General features: G+C 34.2%; 1 protein-coding gene across 7 annotated transcripts in view; it reads right to left on the bottom strand.

The window, feature by feature from the left end:
• Spock3 (SPARC (osteonectin), cwcv and kazal like domains proteoglycan 3) overlaps positions 1–23,064 on the bottom strand; it is a 354,663-nt gene that overhangs the window by 93,834 nt on the left and 237,765 nt on the right. For 6 of the 7 annotated variants that reach the window (XM_028757757.1, XM_028757754.1, XM_028757756.1 and 3 more), the window contains one exon: positions 12,137–12,260. The exons of the other annotated variant lie outside the window; for it this stretch is intronic. In XM_028757757.1, coding sequence (XP_028613590.1) covers positions 12,137–12,260 — 124 coding nt within the window. The remainder of the gene's footprint in view (positions 1–12,136; positions 12,261–23,064) is intronic. 7 annotated transcript variants of the gene reach the window in all.

A 23,064-nucleotide genomic window follows, 5' to 3' on the forward strand; every position in this document is an offset into this window, starting at 1 on the left:
ATATTTCTGTTGTAGCTTCTTACTCATATTTTGATTTGAATTTATGCTTTAACCTTGTGAACTTTTGAAAAAAAATAGATGCTTATAATACCATGGGACCATGTATTCTGGAAAAAAAACTAGAAGGAATGATGAGAATGAGAGGACAGAGAGAGCAGACCAGAGCAGAGCAAAGGAGAACAGAGAGGGCAGGTTTTATTCCTTAGCATGAAACTACTTTTTAGGTAGGACTGTTCTTTTGTTTCTGTTTTTACTAACAGGAATAAAAATAGAAGCCTTTTCTTTCTCTGAGCCAAAGAGGTTGGAGTTTATTTTTCATTCAAATGAGTGTTTCCTTTTGGCACTGGAACTTGCTCTATGGAGCTTGCTCCTCAGGGCTTTTGCATATATATTCATATATATTCATGAATGTTTGTATATGTAAGTATAGGTGTGTGATTATAAGTATGCATGACTACTTGTAGAGTTGATAAGACAGGGTGATTGGCCTGATGTGTGTGTGTGTGTGTGTGTGTGTGTGTGTGTGTGCATGAATGTGTGTGTATCTATACATATTTGCTTGTGTAAACGTTTTTATTTCTATCCTCATTTACAGAAAGTTAATTGCTCCAAGCTTCACTCTTGCTTGGCCAGTGAGAGGTGAGGCTTCCAGAAAAGAGAAAAACTCTAACAATAAATCCTTTACCTAATTCCCTGCTGCTACACAACAGAAATTAATTATCAGAAACTAGCAGTATTTAAGACTTTGAATAACAAAGATTTAAGTAAATAAATAAACCCTTAGATAAAGAGTAAATATTGCCAAAAGTGAGCTATTTTTGCCCCAGCAAACTTCCCACAACTCCTGTGACCGCAACTGCCAATGCCCCCATCTTTGCCTTCTAGACTTGAGCTAGGCTGACTGTGTACAAAGCCATCAGAACTCTCTTGTTTTTCACTTCCAACTGCTGGGATGAGCTGCACAACACTTGGCATTATGTCTTTGCTTCTGGAGGTCAGGCTTAGATCCTTCACATGCAAGACCATCACTGTACTGACTATGCTGTCTTCCCAGCCCAGCAGCCATTTTTTCTTTTTCTTTGAACATAAGGAACATGTAATTGTGATGAATAATGAATTAGCAGTACAATGCAAAGATTGTTTGTTTAATGACATTTATTCCACCCCATTTAAGGCTCAAGGTATATTGAAAGCGGCTCAAGAAAGAGGCATGGGCAGAATGTAAGAGCCAGACAAAAGAAGAAAAATGCAAAGTGCCATCTATAGTATGTGACACAGTCCTTAAACTTAGAAGACTTTTCTCGAATAGGAATAGGTCTGCCAATAGCTAGGATAAGATAGAGGAGGAGCTCATTGAACTGTGTGCTTCTATATTAATATATTTACCTCTGATATAATTTCATATGGGGGGGGGCATGTCTTCAGTTCAGTACCCATTGGAGAACCAAGCAGCCACTAATGGATGGTTTCAAACAGATGGTCACTAGAATGCCCTGAGTTTAAGCTCATTGTGCCACAAGACAAAACAGGAAACTACATTAATAATACTGGAAGGTTTAAACGTATGTAGGGATGAATATAATCAGGGTGCATTGTATACATATATGATGCTGTTAAATTTAATTCATAAATAACCTTATGAATGTGAATTGTATAGTTTCTGGAGAAGAGCTACTTACTCATTTTTTATTTTGATAGGCCCTATAAAATAATTTCTAAGAAACTATGAAATTTAATTTAAATGTTCATGTAAATATCATCTGTTAGCAAAATTTTTTTAGCCATTGTCACCATTAAATCAACACATGTCCTCTTTAAATTTTATATAATTGAATTAAATGGTATGTTTGCAGAATATTTTTCACGAATGAAACAGTTTCTCCTTAAAATGATCCACCTGGATGACATTTTCTTAATGAACTTCTGGAAATGCAATTTAACTAAAGGACATTAGAATACTGAAACATATCCCTATTTCAAATGATTTAATCTTTGTCCACTGACTTCATTTCTAATTTACTATGTCAATTTATTTAATTAACAGAGAGCTGAAATATTTATCAAGATATAGGTGAATCAAAATATCACACAAAGGGCATGCTCATTAGTCCATAATTATCCATACTCATATAATGTAGAGAAAGCTATGATTGATTTATTTCCTATTACAAACCTGAATCCTAGATGTTGGAACATAGTCAAGAAATTGAGCTGTGTGAGGAAATTTTTGAGTGCTTGTGAGAAAACTCAAAAGAAAAAACAATTAAAATACCAAACAAACAAATCAATGACAAAAAAAATATAATAACACAGGACATGAGTCTTGTGATATCAGCTTTTTCAAAACACAAAATTGTTCTTGGAATTTGGTTTCATGGTTCCCCCAGGTGTAGTGGGGATAGAAATGGGTTTACTTAGTCTGTGGACAAAGCTCTATGGACAAACATGATTTGCCATGTGTGCTATTATCTGTGAATGGATACTTTAGTCAGGTGAAGAGTCACCTGCTCTGAAAAAATGCCATTGCCTGAGACTTTGGTCTACCTCATTTTTAGAGCCTGCTCTCCCAGATTTGTTGCTGACTAGTGTGGTAACAGTGGGATTGCTTAAAATATAACCAATTGAGATAAAAGCCAGGGAAGGTTTCTGATACTAGTCACAGGACAATTATCATATACACATTTAGTCATTTATTTAATAATGATATCAAAGAATTATAAAATGTAATCCTATTATTGGCCATATCTGCTATATACAAGACATTGCTATCTTCAGGGTACAGATACACCTGTTCAAGATGACGTCAACAATAGGGGCACAGCAGATGGCTTAGGGTAGTTTTTCTCAATGAGAATACTTTCTCTTCTATTGCCTAGGAACAGATGGAGATATATTTGGCCAAGGGTTGGTGAACTGTTTTTGGCATCTACTAGGTAGTGACATGAAAATATGTTCATATCTAGGATGAATAGCTGTACCTCTGCCTCCTCCCATCCCAGCACACAAACACACAGGTGATCCCACAGCAAATGCTTTTTGGCTTTCAACATCAACAGAGACAAGACTGAAAATCCTTAGAAAGCATTGGTGTAACAAACGATAATTAGAGGATAAATTAAACTCTATAGATCCTGGCCTTATTTACCACAGCAAACATTCTTGGGTGTTTACTTTACTTTCATCAAGTAAAAATATAATTACAAATACATTTACTTTACTCATAGAAACCAGGGGAGTCAAGTCAATTGAAACAGTAAAATCTACAATAGACAGTGGCCTTCTTGACTGAGCCAATACTGTTCATTACATACTGTGCCAAGCAGTATCTGTGCAATATTCTGTGGTTCTTCAAAGGGGATTGGCATATTTTACAACTATTTAACAAGCATAGTTGAATGATGTATATAACTGGCCCAAATTTTTATTCTTTTTTTCTTTGTTTTTCTTTTTGTTTCTTCTTTATTCAACATAGCAACGAATTAGAATCCAAGAAATTGCTAATCAACAGATGAATCATTAAAGAAAGTTTAGTGTATATTTTTGGAATGCTATTTGTTTTTAAAAATCAAAGTGAAAATTTTCAGGAAAATTAAAATTGTATATTAAGTGAGTTTACAGAATCTCAGAATGAAAAAAAATCATTTTCTCTTTCATCCATGGAATCAATCCAATGCACAAATGTATGCAAACAAATGTACATGTGAGTACATCATAACATGAAGAAAAGAGAACCAGAAAGGCTAAAGTTAAGGGCATGAGGAAAGGCTGAGTACAAGTAATGGGCATGAATCAAGAAAGGGGATCTAAAGCTATGTATTTAATTCATATAGGATTTTCATCATTCTGGTATCAACTGGGTTTGTCATTGATAAAATTATCAGGAAACAAGAACAACTTCAATGGCTAGTTTTCTTACTGAAGCAACCATTTTATATACTAAAGGAACAAACTGGAACATAAGGAAGAACAGGAATTACTTTTCTGTTTCAATCTTTTTTGTACTAATATATCTTCTTAGTAAACCCAGCCACAACACTAGGAATGCAATGAGAACACACAGGATCAGAGTTTCTCACTCTCACCTAGAAGGAAGCCTTCCATAGAAAATCACCGCTACTTATTCCTCTAATCTGTACTTTGGTTTTCCCGTGGAAAAAACAAAGGGAAGAAACATCAAATCAATTCATCCAATTCGGATATATAATTAACACAGAAATTCCACAGCTGTGATATCACAAGTCATCTATTTTATAGTGGACACTGCATTGTCATTCTCTGTATGTGATACTCTGATGAACGAAGAACACACATTATTTTAGGAAACTTTTTCTGTTTGCACCAAAAGCTTTATTTATGGAAACTTATTTTTACATTGCGAGAGTTTATTATGTGGCCTACTTTACAAAGCAGATGGCACGCACCAAAGAATGTGTTGTGTCATCAAATCCATTGAGGTATAGCAGGTATATGGAGTACAAATTTGATCCAAACTGGAACATCAATCTTTTGCTATCCCTCAACACCAGTATTCTTGCATCTTCAGCTTTTAGACTCAGGGAAAGTCAATTAACTACAATAAAAGCAGGTTTGTAGAAACCTTCCTAGGGTAATCTCAGTCTCTGACAATGGAAGAAAGCTCTCTGATAACATCACTTAAAACAGATTTCAGAACTTTTGAGTGTTGGAGAGAGTATGATAATGTGTTCTTGCTTAGATAGTCTATTTAGTCCTTCATAGAAATTTGACTTGGAAGGTACCCAAGTAGCATATCCATTGTTTTTACTTTGGAGACTCCAAGAGTGAAGTAAAAATGTTGACATGTTTCATAGAATGTTGCTATTCCATTTGTATGGATGACTGATGCCATTATTGTGTTATTTGAGCTTAATATGTCATGCTTGGGCTGTGGAGGCTTTTGAGATTCATTGATACTGTACCTTTTATCAACATTCTTTATAGCAGAATGGTCAGAGATGTACAACATGAGACTTCTGTGCCATCTACAAAAATCTATAGAGTATGCATTTGGATAATTTCTTAGAAAATGTACTCTAAAGTATTTATAATGCTAATTCTCTTACCACATGGTTCATATAACTCAGTAAGAAAATCTGGGCTTTGGACATCTAACAGAATAAATCAGGATCTATTTATCATGTATCTACCATGTATGTATGTATGTATGTATGTACGTATGTATGTATGTATTTATGTATGTATGTATATATGAAATCTATTATTGTTTAGAAAAGGTGATCCTCCAGCTGGCTATATAGATAAATCTTAATAGTAATATGGAGGGTCATATGTAATGCTTTTTGTATATATTACACATTTAGGCATACATCCAGGGTCTTCCTTTACTTCCTATACAACAAAGTTATGCTGGTGGGATTGTTGCAAACTGTAAGTAGCACTTACACCCTTTGGAACTTCGATGATATAAATTCAGTTCTCCATCTCACCCACAGGTAATCCCCAGAGTGCTGTCCATGGAGACCTAAGACGGGAACATGATTAGGCTCCCTTTAACATGAGGCTCCTGTCTTTCCTAGATTGCACAATGATCAGCGGTCTGTTGGAATTTAATGTTTAGTGTTGATGAGAATAAATGAGGAATTTCAGTTTCTCTTGTTAAGGAGACCTAGTTATTTTGTGGTCACAGAAGGTGAATACCAAGTGTTCCTTAAGTCTGAAAGAACTGAAAGAGGGAAGGGTATTGATGGGCTTCTATCTTTCAAAGTAATGTCTGCATTCCTCATTTCTAGTAAGGGTGAACTTAGTGAGCTCTAGAAAAGAATTTCAAGTGCCTTACATTTAACCTCCACCTATCTCAATTATTCCCTCTCTCAATTTGACTACCCTTATAGAGAAATCAAGATGGGGTTCAGCTATGACCTCTCAATATTATGACATGTTTCTCTTCTTTACTGTAAATCATTTTGGTGGATAGCTTATTGTTGCTCCACTTTTGCTTGGAAAAATCAAACTGTTCAGCAATATGGTTCTCCAGTTTTTCACCCTAAACACAAATAGGAGGGTCAAGTGTTCTAAGTACAAGCAAACGGCAGTCTGGAAGGCCACACGTACTGTTCTGTAACCCAGGCTCCTGGATTATTTGCAGGCTCCATCAGGAGCATCTAAACAATTCCGTTTATAGTTTCTGTCCAGTGTTCCCTGTATGCACTAATAACTCTGTCTTGAAAGTAAATCAAGCCTTGATATCCTTAGCTACTGAATGTATAGAATCCTTACACCTCAGAGGTGGTCTTTAAAATCCTCAGAGTCTTTATGAATTGCTAACAATAGAACAGGTAGCCCACATACCAGTAAGTGAATCTATGTAAATAGATACTCTTGATTGCTTTTTTTCCAGGTGGGAAACATTAGAAACCACATGTGGACCTCTTGTCTTTGACAGAGGACAATCATTTAAAAAGTTTGATACAAGATTGTCACTGACATAAGGTCAAGTGATCGATGACACTGCACTAGTTCTAGGAGGCCTTTGGTCAGCTATGATGGAATGGTGAAATAGTTTGCATGGCATAAATTTCCTCAATGCTTCAATTTAGGTTATGTGGTTGGATTGATATAATCTTTCTTTATATGTCTACATGTGAGTAAAATTGTCATGCCATGGTATGTAGAAAAATCAAACAAAAGTTCAGGAAAAACCTATTCAGACTTCTGAAGTAAGTTTTGATGGTTTGTAGAATTTGTTGTTAGGTTGTTGAATCTGTGAATTTGGAGAAGTATAAGAAAATGTATAATTTACTTCTGTACTCTATGTCTGTGAAAACCTTTGATAATTTTTCTACTCTACAATTCAAATTTTTATAAGTCTATAGAACTATTTTCTAGTTATAAGCATAATTCTTTGTAAGAAAAGACTTTCCTATTTTAATTTTAATACTTATATTATTTCAGTAATAATCTCTTCATTTATCAAGTAGTACATGAATGTATATCATTTTTAAATAAAATTTGATACCTTTGTTCCACATGAGAAACACTTTATTCATAATGATATTAACATGCCACTATTGTTAGTGACCTTATTATATAATCTAATATCCTTGTGCTTGAGATTTTTTTTTGAATGATGATTTTAATGTACTTTACTTCGTAATACTCTTTTTGTTTGTTGGTTGTTTCTTATTTATTTATTTATTTATTTAGAAACAGAGTTTCTCTGTGCAACAAGCTCTGGCTGACCTGCAACTCTCTCTTTAGACAAAGCTGACCTTGAACTCACAGAGATTCATCTGACTCTACCTCTGCCTCTGCCTTGTGAATACTGGGATTAAAGGCTTGCCCCAACACACCTGGCCATTGTAACATTCTTATAAAGTAAACATTGCTGAATATAAATTTTACACATTAATTTTACACTAACATTTCAATTTAGAGCACTGATTAATATTCATTGGCCAATTTATATTCTTTTGTTTGCAGGCATGTATTATGTATCTTTGGCTGAGGAAACACATTTTCAAATTGAGTTGTAAATATAATGATTCTGAACTTTCTAAAAACATCCCGAATATATCAGCTGGAATAACGTCCCCAAGTTACATTGCTATGTGTTATGGATGTCTTTTAACCTGGCTTAACCTAGTTTGTTATCTAGAATATAAATTTTGATGAGTTGGATCATTGTAGGCTCTTTTAAATCTTTCATATTGTCTGCTATTTCTATAGTAATTTCTATATGGTAACTGATGAATAATTGGCGTTTCAAAGAGACCATTCATGCAGAATCCACGTATAACAAAATACATCAATCAGTTTTGTCCCTAAGAATAGTACCTAGGTTAACTATGTGAACTTTCACTAGGCTCTGATTCCAGTCTTTGCTGTTACTTGGTTTGAGGATAATGGTTTAGTTAGCACCGTTGCACAAAATGTTTATTTAAAAAATCTAAATTAAAAAAACTTAGATTATTATTATTACTCAATTAATTTGACAATTTGTAGTAAGGCTATCAACTACCATTTCTATTCATAATAACTCATATAATACTGTTGTGATTATAATAATCTGAATGTCAATTTAATATTAATCTACTCTAAGATTCTACTCTAAGGCCATCCTCTGCTACATATGCAGCTGGAGACATGGGGTCCCTCCATGTATACTCCTTGGTTAGTAGTTTAGTCCCTGGGAGCTCTGGGTTGTCTGGTTGGTTAATATTATTGTTTTTCCTATGTTGTTGTAAACCCCTTCAGCTCAGAAGGCTTTCTTTTTAATCAATGGCAAAATTATTCAAACTTATCTCATATTTGATATTCCAAAAACCTACTATCTAAATTAAATGAATGTATATAAGATAGTGCTAAAACAGTTTGGATGAACTCTCATAAAAATAAATTTATATGTCTAACCTTGGCCGCATTAAATTTATTTTTATATCTTATCTATCATCTTATTTATTTATTTATTTATTTATTAGTTTTTTTGTTTCATTTAAATTGAAAATTTAAGAAGTCAAATTTTTCTCATAAAATTTTATAATTGTGTTTCCAGATATGCCCCTAAGAATTAAACATAGGGTGTAGGTTTGATACAAAATCAAAATAACTTGAAGAAAACATTTTCACAATTATAATTCCCTCCAATGTAAGCAGTTATCTCACAGAACATATTCTGGCAAATCTGTGTCCTCTCCATGTTCTACTGAACTCCTTTTTAGACAATACAATGATGCTATGTGTTCACATGTCTTGGTTACCCCTCCTTTCCGACTCCTCTCCCACTTCTGTATCTCACCTGTCCTTCTCCTATTTTTGTGCTTCTTTGTTTTATTTTCCTGTGTTTTTTTTTGTTGTTGTTAGTTTGATTGTATATGTAAGTCTAAGGTCAGGCTGAGATTGATCAAAAGCAGTTCAAAGAGCAGCAGTATGTTCACATTTCTGAGTTTTGTTCTCAACAAAAAACAGTCTCAACTAAAACAAAATATACTCAGGGAGGAAGATAAAATTAAATAACAACACATTTGCTTAACAGTTCAGATTGTTAAGTATCACATTTTCTTTGTTTTTCAGAGTACATGTATAATAACTAGATTTAATGATAATTAAAAGGAGCAACATGTTTCATTTATGCAAAGACAAAGGAAAGAAAGTATAAAGCACATAATTTTAATATTGATACTGAAATAGGATATCATCACATAGCAACAAAAAATAAAATTGTTCTTTAATGTTAGTGCACATATATGTATATATATACATATATATGTGTGTGTGTGTGTGTGTGTGTGTATGTGTGTATGTATGTATATATACATAAAAATCCAAAGACAATAATACGAATGTATTCTATCACGTTTCTCATTTATATCTATACACAAAATTCACCTAGTAAGCCTGTGTCTATTCATAGTCTTATCCTTGACAATTTCTACTGTATTTCTATAGCAAAAGTACAGAGTTGCAGGATGAAATAGATAAACTTCCTAGTAACTTCCTTTACACACACACACACGCACACACACACACACACACACGATTTTATAAGCATTGCCTATTCCTAAGAAATTCACCCCTGTTTAGTTCAAGTTTCAAGTATGGTAACACTACATATACTAGAAAAGAGCTTACAACCATCCTCATGGTCCTCAGAGGATTTGTTTTATTGATGCCCCACTCACTTCTAAAGCATTAATATTGTTTATTGATTTATTCTTGTAGCAAATGCAAAGCACTGTTTATATAAACTGATGGATTTAACATCCATGGTCTAACAAAGATGTTGTATTAGAGAATAAGTCCTAGTTCACATAGATTTAGAATAAAAATCACATTACACTTTGCCTGGAGTAAAGAAGCAGAGACCTTCATCTTTTCTGTCAATTTCTAGAATGATTACCTCTCAGTCAAGTTTGAATGGAGTGATATTTTGATTTCTTCTGGCATTCCTAAATTTTAATGAATTCAGAATCCATTAGCTTTTTTTATTAGAAAAGGAAAGATTAAATATACTTCTGCAAAGGTCATTTACTTCTTTTGATAACAAAAATGGAGAAAGTACGGAAATATATCTTATGAAAATCACATATGCTCCAAATATTTTTCAAGTAAATCTACATTTGAATTGCTCTAATCTGTTCCTTGATGTTTTTATTTTTTTTTAATTTTTCCACTTTAAAACTTTTTGTTGAGGATATTATTAAAGTTCCAATCTTTAGTCTTTGAATGATAGTCTTACAATTAATATGTACATATTGTAATCAATCAAAATGATCACTTTTTAAAATATAGCCTTCATTTTTATGTCTGCAGGTGTTTTGCCTGAGTGTATGTATGTGTACCACTGTGACTATGGGGACTAGAAAAAGGTTTAGATACTCTGAAATTTTATTTAAGGGAGTTACATAAGTTTGTAACCTACCATGTGTATGTCAGAAATCAAACCCAAGTTCTCTAGGCGAACAACCAGTACTAAGATATTTCCAGCCCAAACAAGTCATATAGTTTTAAATTACATCCTGATTATATAATTTGCCTAAAACATCCAACCAGATTTCTTGTGAAACCCACTCTTCTGTCCCATCCAGGCACCACAACTTGTCCCCAGTGTAGTGACATGCTTTTACTGAGAGTTTGTGATATAAACATTATTAAAATCTCATTTCTATTTGGTAGCTGATCATGATAAACAAACATGGGGAAACTAATTATATAATCTGAAAAGGAAATTCCTAAGTAACAGAACTAGAGAGCCGTCACCTGAAAGTTCTTGAAGCTATTGCACGTTAGTACTCACTCTCTGCTCAGAGTGTCTGTGAATGGAGAGCCAGACAAAAAACTCCAAGATTCCTACCTTCACTCATTTCATCATCTACTTAGAAGATGTTAGAACAATAATTAACTGAACAATTACCACACCATTCCTTCTACAATATTTTATCTTTAGGTAGTTCATAGATAGCCCGAGGTTATATGTTTATCTTCAGAAAAATAATCCTGTGCTTAAATTACACTCATTTTTTAGAGTGATTCACTAGAACACTTTAACATAAGTTTGTATAGAACTTCGGTTCTTTAGTTCTTAATGTTTTATGCAGCTCAACTTTACTGTTCTCAGTGCAAACACTCAAGACTGTATGGTCCAGAGGTAAAAGGTCACTTAATACGTACAATTATATTCACTATAATCCAATGAAAGACAGTGGTTTAGAATAACTGAAGAACAATATTCATTTGAAATTTATTATTTTATATTTTCACATACAATGCCAGTGTCCTCTGAAAGTGACATTCATGCAAATAAATTTTTAAAATATGTATTAAAACGGGGAGGAAAATGCAATCAGAATATAGTCCATGAGAAAAACTGTTTTCTATTAAAAAAGAGAAAGATATGTGGATTGCTTTGAGGTTTAGTTTACTGACAATACAATCTACCCAAACCATGGTATTAGCAAGTCAGCATTTCACAGCATGTTCTGTACCATAAAGAGAATACTCAAAATCAACATTTAAAGAATGGATTTTAATTACTTTGTTAGAAAAACACTATCAAGTAAGGCTTCCAATATAATTTCAAACCTGTAGAAATTACTTGATAGTAATCTGTTTTCCTATGAACTAGCTTTCTATAATTTTCATAGAGGAGAAATAAATGTTATTCAAATTATAGTCCTAACCAGTGAGTTTATTAATATTACTTTAAAGCTAATAAAGAATTTACGAAAAAAATCCATATAGACAGATGGCTGATTAACTTCAGTTACTTTTGTGTGGTTGTGTCCAAACATCTGATGTAACTGCAAGCTAGAGTTGCCTCAGCAGGAATTCATGAAGAGAAGTAGGCCAGTAAAGCATGGGAGAGGGCGTGGGGCAGTGTGGCAGGGAGTCGGGAAGGATGTGTCAGCACACTGAGACAGCAGGTTACCTTAGGTCTGATCTGGGGGAGGAAGGATAGATAGGAAATGGGGCCAGGCTACAAAATCTCCAATCACACACCCAATTCCTTCAGGTGGCTCTATCTCCTAAGATTCCAGAACTTTCCAGAGCAGTAACAACAGTTAAGGATCACATGAGCCTCTGCAGTCACATCCTATTCAAACCACAGCAAGGATCAACAGGTCTTATTTATTTTATACCGAATAAGTAGAGCTGTCCTCACCTGTGAAGAGTAGGAATGCCCGTCAGAACCGCAGACCGGGCTGGCATAGGCTATAGGGCATGGTTTACAGGTGGATGACGGGAGACCTCTCCATTGCTTATGGCTTCCTCCTACTTCTTTCATACTGTTAGCAAATGAGACAAAAAGAAAAAAGAAAGAAAATAATCAAACTTAGTGCATTTAATTTTTAAAATTACATTTATGACAGGCCTTTTTAGGCCTGTCATAAAATGCTTGACGACACAGAATTATAATCCAGTCTAAATTGCCTTAACCCCTGAACACTGCTTGCTCATTTTGACTTTCTGTTTTTTTTCTCAGACTTTTAGAGTTCTTCAGATAAAGCAAGATTGTACTTCTTGGAAGTTTTGTGTTAGTCATGATCACAGAGAGTATAGTTATATTTTCTTATAGGGATTCTTTTAATTTATAAGCATGAAGTAAGATATTTTTATATCCTAGATATAACACTTGCTAGAAGTATAGCATTCCAATTTCTGGAACCGTCTACAAGCTTGCCCTTGGAGTCTTTTAGGAGTGGAGAAAAGAAACATGTGATCTAATGGTTACCTAAATAGGGGAGAGCTTACTTTTAGAAGAAACAGCTCTAAAGTACCAGAAGTTTATAGCATCTACCAGTGTTTAAAGAGCCAAATTACTAGGTTTATTGACAACAACCCTGCTTTGATTGCTGTGAACTGCCTCAAAGTGGACTCATTAGGCTTTGATCTAAAACAACTTGGGAAAATCCATTCTTTTTTTAAAAGTCATCACACTGATTCTTTCCTCTTGCTGGTTACACTGCTCAATTCCTCTGCCTATTTGTGGGAAGAGTTTACACAGAAACAGAGCAGGACTTAGAAATAAGAGGAAAGGTAATTGGAAATCTATATAAAGACACTTAGTATTCAAAGTCAATATTTGTTCATTGTAATTTTCAGCTCAAAGAATAATCCAGTGTCTGCATGATAAAAGCAAAGATGCTGGGAAGAATCATGGACTCCTTTTCATAATCTTACATTTTTTAACATTTTTATTCTCTGAAAGTTTTATTCTGTGAAACTCAAACTTGCAAAGTGTTCTACCAAGCTAAATAGTTCCATCAGAGGAGAAAAGATTTAAGCTTTATAACTGAAATGTAGGCATTTAAAAACTATCATTTATTATCTATCTATCTATCTATCTATCTATCTATCTATCTATCTATCTATCATCTATCCATTTTATCTATCTGTTCTGGCTGGTTTTCTGTCAACTTGAGTTAAGCTGGAGTTAACACAGAGAAAGGAGCGTCAGTTGAGAAAATGCCTCCATGAGATCCAGCTGTAAAGCATTTTCTCAATTAGTGATCAAGTGTGGGAGGGCCTCCCTGGGCTGGTAGTCCTGGGTTCTAAAGAAAACAGGTTGCATAACTCCATGGTCTCTGCATCAGTTTCTGCTTCCAGACCTGCTTAAGTTCCAGTCCTGACTTCCTTTTGTGATCAACAACAATGTGGAAAGTGAAAGCTGAATAAAACTCTTTCCTCCCCAACTTGCTTCATGGTCACAATCTTTGTACAGGAGTAGAAACTCTGACTATCCTACCACCTATCTGTCATTTCTATCTACTTATCTGTCATCTACCTATCTATCTATCTATCTATCTATCTATCTATCTATCTATCTATCTATCTATCTATCCATCTATCATCTTTATATCTATCATCTGTCTCTCTATGTATCTATCATTTATTGATCTAACTTATCATGTATCTATTACCTATCTATATTATTATCTATATACTATATATTTCCCTCCTCATCTTTCTCCATTTTTCCTTAGTTTCCTTTCTTCTATATCTTTACCCCCTCCAATTCCTTATTTTGTTAACTCTCCTTCCTCCCCACAAATCTCTCTCAAAGAGATTTTCATAGTCTATAATAAATTAAAATATGCTATCTTCATTTCTGATAAATAAATTATACTTAATGACCACATTATAACCTTACCGTGCTGCAGTATTTACCAGAAAGTACATGATTTCTGACAAAATAATGGGCTCAAAGTCCTGATATGAGTGAAAATAATGTGTGGAAACACATTAGCACACTGTTCTAATTCTTATCAATGACAAAAGTTGAGTAAGGCTTAGATACGATGGGCACTAAGTAGTTTACATGATGACCATATTAGAGACCCTATATACTCTGTCTCTAGCATGATGACGTGGTTCATTTTTTTCAAGTCTATATGATAGCACTGTAAATCATAGAATATAATTTTGCCTTCTCCGAGTTTCTCTCTGAGTCTGTGTATGTATGTGTTTGTGTGTGTCTGTGTGTGCATGTGTGAAGATGAATATATGTGTGTATGTGTTCACCTGTGAAGGTACTTATCTCTCTTTCTGTGTTCAAGAGTGCTCACCTCTGAGGATACATGTTTCTCTCTCTCTCTCTCTCTCTCTCTCTCTCTCTCTCTCTCTCTCTCTGTGTGTGTGTGTGTGTGTGTGTGTCTGTCTGTCTGTCTGTCTATCTATCTGTCTGTCTGTGGGTATGCTCACCTGTGAAGGTGCATGTCTGTATGTGTGTTTATTCATCTGTGAAGATGCATCTCTGTGTGTGTTTTTGAGATTACCTATGAAGATGTATGTCTCTGTGGGTATATAGTTGTATATGTGTGAATGTCTTTGTGTATGAGGAGATTTACCTGGAAGTTAGAAGTTGGAATAAGATGGTTTCTTCAAATGTTTTATCTTACAGTTTTTTGAGGCAGAATTTCTCCCTGAACCTATATCTTACTTTATGGCTATAGATCAACTGAACACCAAGCCACAGAGACCCTCCTCCACCCTGTCCATAGCATCAAACGATGAAAATACAGGTGCATGAAAACACATCTTGATTTCATGTAATTGCTGGCACTCAAAAAATAGGTCCTTAAATTTGTACAATAGGCACTTAGCTCAGTGCACCATTCCCCAATCCTCTCAGAATTTTACCACATATTTCTGAAACTTTGTAATTCTGTATTTGTTCATCATGACAAATGCTTATCAGTATTGATGCTATTGGCAATGATTTCTGTGAAGATACTCAGTTCATAGAAAAATGAATAGAGTAAATGCTGCTATTACTCATCATTTCTAGAATTTAACAATGGTATTTTATGTAACACACAAACACAAATACAATTACATATGAGTGGAGCTTATCTTTTGTTGTTTAGTTTTTAATTATAACTGAAGGCCCTGGTTTAAAAAGATTATTATAACTATGAGAAAGAAGTTAAGTCATCGGAGTCACTGGAAAGGCCAACGAGGGCAAGTTGACATGTTTGAGAATAGTAAGCTGGCTCCCACAGTTAGGATGGTTTCTTGGCAACAATAGCTATAGCAGTGACAGGTGAAGAATTCAATCTGGAGGAATCATTGGGAGACAAGTTAGACTCAATACCCAAGCTACAGAAAGAACTTTAATGTCAGAAGGTAAATATAAAGTTGTTGGTATTTTAAAATTGTATTTGTTAATTTGTGTGTGTGTGTGTGTACGCATGTGTGGTGTATGTGTGTGGAGTGTATGTGTGTGCTTATGTTTATGACCGACCCAGTATCCCATTCCTACATGCAGAGCTTAAGGGAGAATAGCTTGCTAGAAGACAATTTTCTTCTTTACAATGGGCCTTCTGGGTTTAAACTCTAGTCTACAATTTTGTGAAAAACATAAGTCACTGAACAACCTTACTAGTCTTCAGCTTTTATGATGTTCCTATCAGAGAAGTTACTGTAATTTACTCTATTAGTGAAATACAAAATTCAGAATGGGTAAAACTGAAAAATATTTAAAGGTATTTTTCCAACCCCAACTCTGAGATGTTTACAAATAAGGAAGTAGTTTGCAACCAAGTGTTTGAAATTTGAGGTTAAAACTTGATTTGCTTTCTAATGGAAGTCTTTGCATAAGCACATCCCATCCCCTGAAGAGCAGAGATATGTTTATGCTCCTAGGGAAATAAAGTGTTCAGTGTTAATATATGATAGCACAAGTCTTTCCCTCTAACAATTTTCTTTTCTGTCACCAAAGAAAACATTAAGTGGGTTATTTGCCAATATCACTGTCTAATTGCTTCAGAATCAAAAACGGAAACGGGAGTTTTAGTACAAGAGGCCCTCTCACGTGGAGCTAGAAATCCAGTGGAAAGAGAAACATGTTAGGTGAAATAGCTTTGATTCTCATGTTCACTTCAGTACTTTTTGCTCTTCACTGCTTAGTTAGAATAAGTCACCAAGAAGAACCTCCTATAACAGCTCAATTATCTTCTTCTTTTTCTACTAACCATGATTGTCTTCATTGCTGATTCTGTACATTCAATCATAGTCTATTTAGCTTTCTGTTTAGCTAAGCGTGCTATGCATTATACAATGTACTTTGAACCAAATAATTGATATTTTAAGATTTACATAAATTTCAGAAAAAGGATGTTTCCAAGATGATTAACACTGCAAAATTCTCATTGCAAATTGATTTGCTTCATGTACGATCACATCATTAATCATCTGAGATCCGTTTTAGAAACTTCCTTGAGACTTAAGTTTGTTCACTTATAAATCCTAGGCTTCATCATCATGGTTCATACCATTTTTGTTTAAAAGATTTTATTTTACGTATATGAGTACACAATAGCTGTCATCAGACACACCAGAAGATGGCATTAGATTCCATTACAAATGGTTCTGAGTGACCATGTGATTGCTGGGATTTGAACTCAGGACCTCTGAAAGAGCAGTCAATACTCTTAACGGCTGAGCCATCTCTCCAGCTCCTGGTTCATACCATCTTAAACTATCCAAGAAGCTAAAATTTTTAATATAATTACTTACATAATCACACTCAAGAAAAAATTAGAAACTCAATAGTACATGCCACCCATGCAGTATGATTTTAGAATTTGACAATGTCTCCAAATAAAATAAATATATCTTTAAGGGTTGAGGATGACATTTAATGGGTCAAGATATTGCTAGAAGTGTTCCAATTAGAAATATAAGTCATCTGATTATGGCCAGTGGTAGACATGGAATTGTAGTAAATAAACATGGGCAGATTAAATATGTTCACATTAAAGAGGAATGGTTTTGTTAAAAGAGAGAAAAAGAGATTTCCAAGAAACATAAAAATTTGTAATAGTGTCAAAGAACACTGTAAAAAATCAAAACAAGAGATATAATGCATGTTAGAGCAAATGAAAAAATATTTTCTAAGATGTAAATTCTTGAATCAGATTTCAATTCTGAAGACATACAAATACAAATGCCTGGTTTATATTAGATGCCAACAGTAAAAAGGAAAAGCATTTGTAATTGATTATTTCACAGGCACATTTGCATCTTTCTCTATGTAGCAACACTATTTTTACTACTCTTATCCCAGTGAACAAGGGATAATAACATAATCTGGTAAATCAGCATTAAATTGGGTATTTTATTCTGTGAATTCTAAAGCAAGAGCAGCTTGATATATTGCTTGCCTATTCAATACATAGGTCAAACATTTTATTTTCATTATAAAGTGTGTATTACAACCTAACAAAATGAAGAGACATTGCTTCAGTAGACACACTTATCACAGGACATTCCCCTTTCTGACTACCATATGTCTTAAGAAAGATGGCTTTCTTCATGACTATGTCAAGGGTCTAGTAAGAAGACAGATAACATTATAGTGTACCATGAATTATGAAACAGAGTACAACAAAATTATGTCAAGTTGACAACATCTATGACAAAGCATTTATGGATTTGGACTGGACACACATATATTTCCAGGAGATCATATGGGAAATATTAGAAATGTATGATTATATCTATAATAAACATTTAACTAATTAATCACCATACACAGATTTCTAGTCCTTTTTATAATTGCTAAAGAATGATATTTTTGTTTTAATGAAAATAATTATTATTACAATCCAAAATATAATTTTAAAAAATTACATTTCCACAATTTTAAGGGAGTCTCTCTCTGTATCATATCATTCTCTCTCTCTCTCTCTCTCTCTCTCTCTCTCTCTCTCTCTCTCTCATTTTGTTCTGTCTATTTATTATGCACTAAGAATAAGACTAAAGAAAATATTAGGTTAGTTATCTTGTTTTTACTCTCCATATTTTATCCCCCTACCATTTCACTCTCTGACTGTTCCCTCAATAACACCCTGTCTCAACAAAGATGTTCCCATCCCCTACCCCCACCCCATAAGACCACTCTACTAACTTGGACCTCCATTCTCTTGGGGCTTAGGTGCATCTTCTCTGACTGAACCCAGACATGGCAGTCCTCTGCTGTATTAAAGGATTTTATGTTCGTGAATTTAAGTTTGAAATCAAGTGTTTTGCTTTACTATTTTCTGTTTATAATATTTTATCATAGATGTTAATATAAAATTTAAATGTTATTTACCTGACAAAATTACCCTGACACTGAGATGTATTAATAAAACATCAGTTCTACCTTAGAAAATGTGAAGATGGGTTGAATCCATTTTACTTTAAAACAATCTTCCATTGGTACTGGTAAGATGTCTGAGTGCTTAAGAGCATATATGGCTCTTAAAGAGGATCAGAGTTTGGTTCCCAATGTCCAAAGTTCTATTAAAAGTGATGCCTCCTTCTGGCCTCCTGGGGGACTACACTCACTGAACACACACACACACACACACACACAAACACACACACACACACACACACACAGATGCATATATGTAAAGCATTACATAAAATGAAAGTATTTTCTAAAAAAAAATCTATTACCAGCATCTATTGTGTAGGGAAAATGCCTTCCTAACTAAATTTAAATTTCATATTAAGTAAGAGAAATGCTCTATTTGATTCACAGTAGGAGAATTTTCACTAAGTCTAAGTTTTTGTATTAAAATGAGCATTATGAACTCCTCAGTTTTCGTAAAATAGTGAATGCTCCCAAGCAAAGTCAAACCTTAACTGCATTCATAGTTGATGCTGAAATAATCCTGTAGTGTCAGTAGTGAGCAAGGTATCATCTAACATCTGATGGCAACAAACCTGTGACTTTTAGCAACAAAGGAGATTCTATATGTAGAAGACGATATTTGAATTTGAAACATTATTGACATATAAGCAATATAATAATCAAAATATAAAAACAACAAAACAAAGAAAAGAAAATCTCTACTTGAAAGAACATGATTAACAGTATCGGAATCCAAAAGACATAGGAAAGTATACTATTTGAGCATTCAAAGCATATTTTCCATTTCAAATGTATCTTGATTATGAAAAATCTTTTTGATTTTTTTTCCATTAACACACAGAAGAACATACTTTAGCTGCTTTTCAAGAAACAGACCTGACAGCTTTAGCAGAAGCAGGCTCTGGGTAATTGCTGCATTTTATTTAAGAAAACAGCCATTAAAGGCCAGACAAAGTTCAGAGAAGAAAAACATAGCTTTGCTTTCATGTACTATCTTCATAGAAGTCATAATTATTTGTTTCTCCTTTCTTCCTGCTTCACTGAAAATGGAAGCTGCAACAAATACAAATGGAGAAGCTGCCACATATTTATTTCATTTGATGTGTATTCTGATACAATGGATAAGGAACATAAAATCTTCAGTATATTTCAAGCTTGAAAATAATTAATATAATTAAACACAGAAGCACAGTTTTCCCCCATATTTTTATCCCCAGTAGATGGTATTTATTATATATCCTGAAAAAAACAGATAGATATTCAGCAATAGGCCTTTGCTACAGTGCAGAAAGTGCTGAGGCAGATTTGCTAGATGCAGATTCTTCAATTAACAATATCCTGGTCACTTGTACCACAGCTCAAATGTTATCAGAAAGCCTTTCAAGTACTATTTAATCTATGTTTTATCATCAATGATGCCCTCTAAACTACAAGATATATTTCATAAGATTTTTTCACTAACCTATGAGTAAACTCTTTACTTTTAAATTAAATATAAGAGAACAAGGACATCATTGAAATCATAGAGATAAGTGTTTGTATCTGGACAAATGTGTAGAGCACAGCACTTCGAGGCCCAGGAAGAAAAGGAGTCTACCTGGCCCTTAGCTGAACAACTGTTCATCTCTCAGGTCCAACTGTTACTGGTTTTTTTTCCCTATAGAGTGTATTCTGACTCGACTAGCAAATATCATACATTTATCCCTAATACAGGGGCATAGGTAGCCAGCTTGCAACTTACCGTTGTGCATACCATTAGTTCTGTTATAAAACCTTTACTCATATGATTATCTTCCCATTCAACCCAAATCATGTTTGGCTGAATTTCCTTTCACTTCTATATGCCCCTGAACCTCATATTTATTTCCTTCATGCTCTGTCATGTATCCTGGGTCTGGATTTAGTGATAATGGAGCTGCTAAAAGGAGAGGGCACTTTCTTCCAGACTCAAAATATGTGTAACCTCCTCAATGGAGCCTCTCCACACACAAGCCAGCAGAAAGCAGCTGGGCAGTAAGAGATGTCATTGCAATCACAGCCTGGAATTGTACACAAATTGGCTGTAACCACAGCATCCTCTGGAGTACCCATACCATTCTGACATCTGTGCAATTTGTCCAATCATATTCTTGACTTCCTTTTACTGAGATCATAACTCCAAAAATAGAACTTAGGATTCTTGAAAATGCATTTTTTTGATCTGTTGTAGGGGTAAAAAAAAGATACAAAATCTTTTTATTTGCAATAATGTAAGTTTGATTCCACAGTTACAGTGGTTAATATCTAAAAGTATTCCACAACTGAAATCCAAGTGTGAGCAGGGGTACAATCTCAGGATTCTCTGGTGACAACCTGACTCTTGCTTCCTCTAGCTTATAATAGCTTTGTACAGTCCTTTCTTTAGGACTAAATTTTTCTCTCCTTCATCTTAATGTAGCTTTTCCTATTCTGATTGTGTCAAGCTCCCTCTGAGTATCTGATAAGAACTGATATGATAGTATTTAACATTGAGCCTGACAATCCAAGATAAACTCGCATCCTGAGGACCTAACTTATTGTCATTTTAGATGCTATTCATTGTTACAGCATGTAAGCATATTCACTGGCCACAGAGGGTAAGCAATGGGCCACTTGGGGGCCATTCTGTAATTGGCCTCAGAGAGATTTTTAAAGTGTGAAATCAATTGTCTCACACCACAGCAATGCCTAGAATAGAGCTTGTGTTAGAAGATGCCTTAATTAAAACTTATTTTTTAATTTCACATCTTTTTTTTTACCTTGCTGATTGCTTACTGCATTTGATCAACTCCTCCACATCTAAAAGAAAGATTCATGATCCACAATGACACTGTGGGACTCTGCTACAGTCCAACAGGGGACACTAGCATAACAAGGGCACTGTGGCCTTACTTAAAAACTTCCTCTACCTGAAACTTTCCAGTCACTGCACTTCCTGTTCATGTTAATTGTCAGCATATTTTAGCACTACTTTGAACTTTTTTATTTAAGCTACTATTTTAAAGATATTGAAAAAAATTATTTGCTTTATCTCCTAAGTCTGCACTTTAGAATTCTCTAGGATACGTATATCATAAAGTTGTGTAGGGTATAAAACAACACCCTCGTCGATAAAGAAGGAAAGTAATACTAATAGGGATATTTCTCTCCCAACTCTAATTTTTGTGGCTTAAAACCAGAGGATGGAGGTTATGAGGCTGACTTTATCATGTTTGTTGTACATTCCCCAAGTGATGGTAACTGAGGGAAAACTGAATGACTGTGGTAAGTAGACTTTATTTTTTGTGAGTAATAAAATGTTTGGATTCCGTACCATAAAAGGTTAACATAAGAAAAATAATTAGAAAGTGCTAAGACTATCTTTCAGGATAAATGGTCCATAAGCTTCGCTCTCTGAACTATCCCTTCGATTGTTTCTGTGTTTTACCAACTCTTAACAAATTCACATTCTTTTTCCTCTATGCAATATCTTATCTAATTTAACCACAACCCAAGACTTTTTCCCAATGTGTACAAACTTCTAATAAAAATAAACATTCAATAAATACAGTTGAATAAATAAGTGAATGAATGAAAAAAATAAAGTAGAAAAAGGCAAGGGAAAAGGGAGAGTTAAGTAATTTAATACAGAATCCTTTGGCTAAAACACTAATGGTCATGACCACTTTCCTAACTAGATACCCCCTTAAGAAGAGAATGTTTCCTACCTCATATTACCCTTCTCCAGGAACATTTTAACAAATATTTCTTAATGAATGACATTAATTTTCAAATTAAAAGCTGGTTAATTAAAATAGAATAAAAATAACATACTTGGCTATGAATTCAAATTTGTTTTAGCTTGCCTAATAATTGTTTTAAACACAAAAGGAATTCGACAAAGCATCTTACATAATTATCTTCAGAAGCTTCAATTAATCAAAGGCTCCTTTCACTACTGCATTTCAGAATTTTTAAGATAACTTTCATTATTCTCTTAGGAAGCAAGTATTTGAAAAATTAAAATTTTGCTGTTTAAACTATAGGAGAAAGAGTGATTTATGTGGATTTACTTTTAGTGATGCTTTAATTATTTTAAGGACATAACAAATATGTCACATTTTTTTGTTTCCTTGGGTGACACTTTTGAGGCAATAAGACTCATATAATCTAAGAGCTCATATTACTTTTCTTTGGTAAAATACTATTGATTACCTGTGCTACTATTTGTCTATATTCTTATTCTCTCTCTCTCTCTCTCTCTCTCTCTCTCTCTCTCTCTCTCTCTTCTCTGTCTTTCTCTCCCTGTCCCTTCTCTGTCTTTCTCTCCCTGTCCCTCTATATCAACTCTGTCTCTCTCTGTTTCTTCTTTCTCTGTATCTGTCTCTGTTTGTGTGTTTGTCTCTCTCTCTCTCTCTCTCTCTCTCTCTCTCTCTCTCTCTCTCTCT

This window comes from Grammomys surdaster, unplaced genomic scaffold (genome assembly GCF_004785775.1).
Source record: "Grammomys surdaster isolate TR1022 unplaced genomic scaffold, NIH_TR_1.0 126182, whole genome shotgun sequence".
Classification (NCBI taxonomy): Eukaryota; Metazoa; Chordata; class Mammalia; order Rodentia; family Muridae; genus Grammomys; species Grammomys surdaster.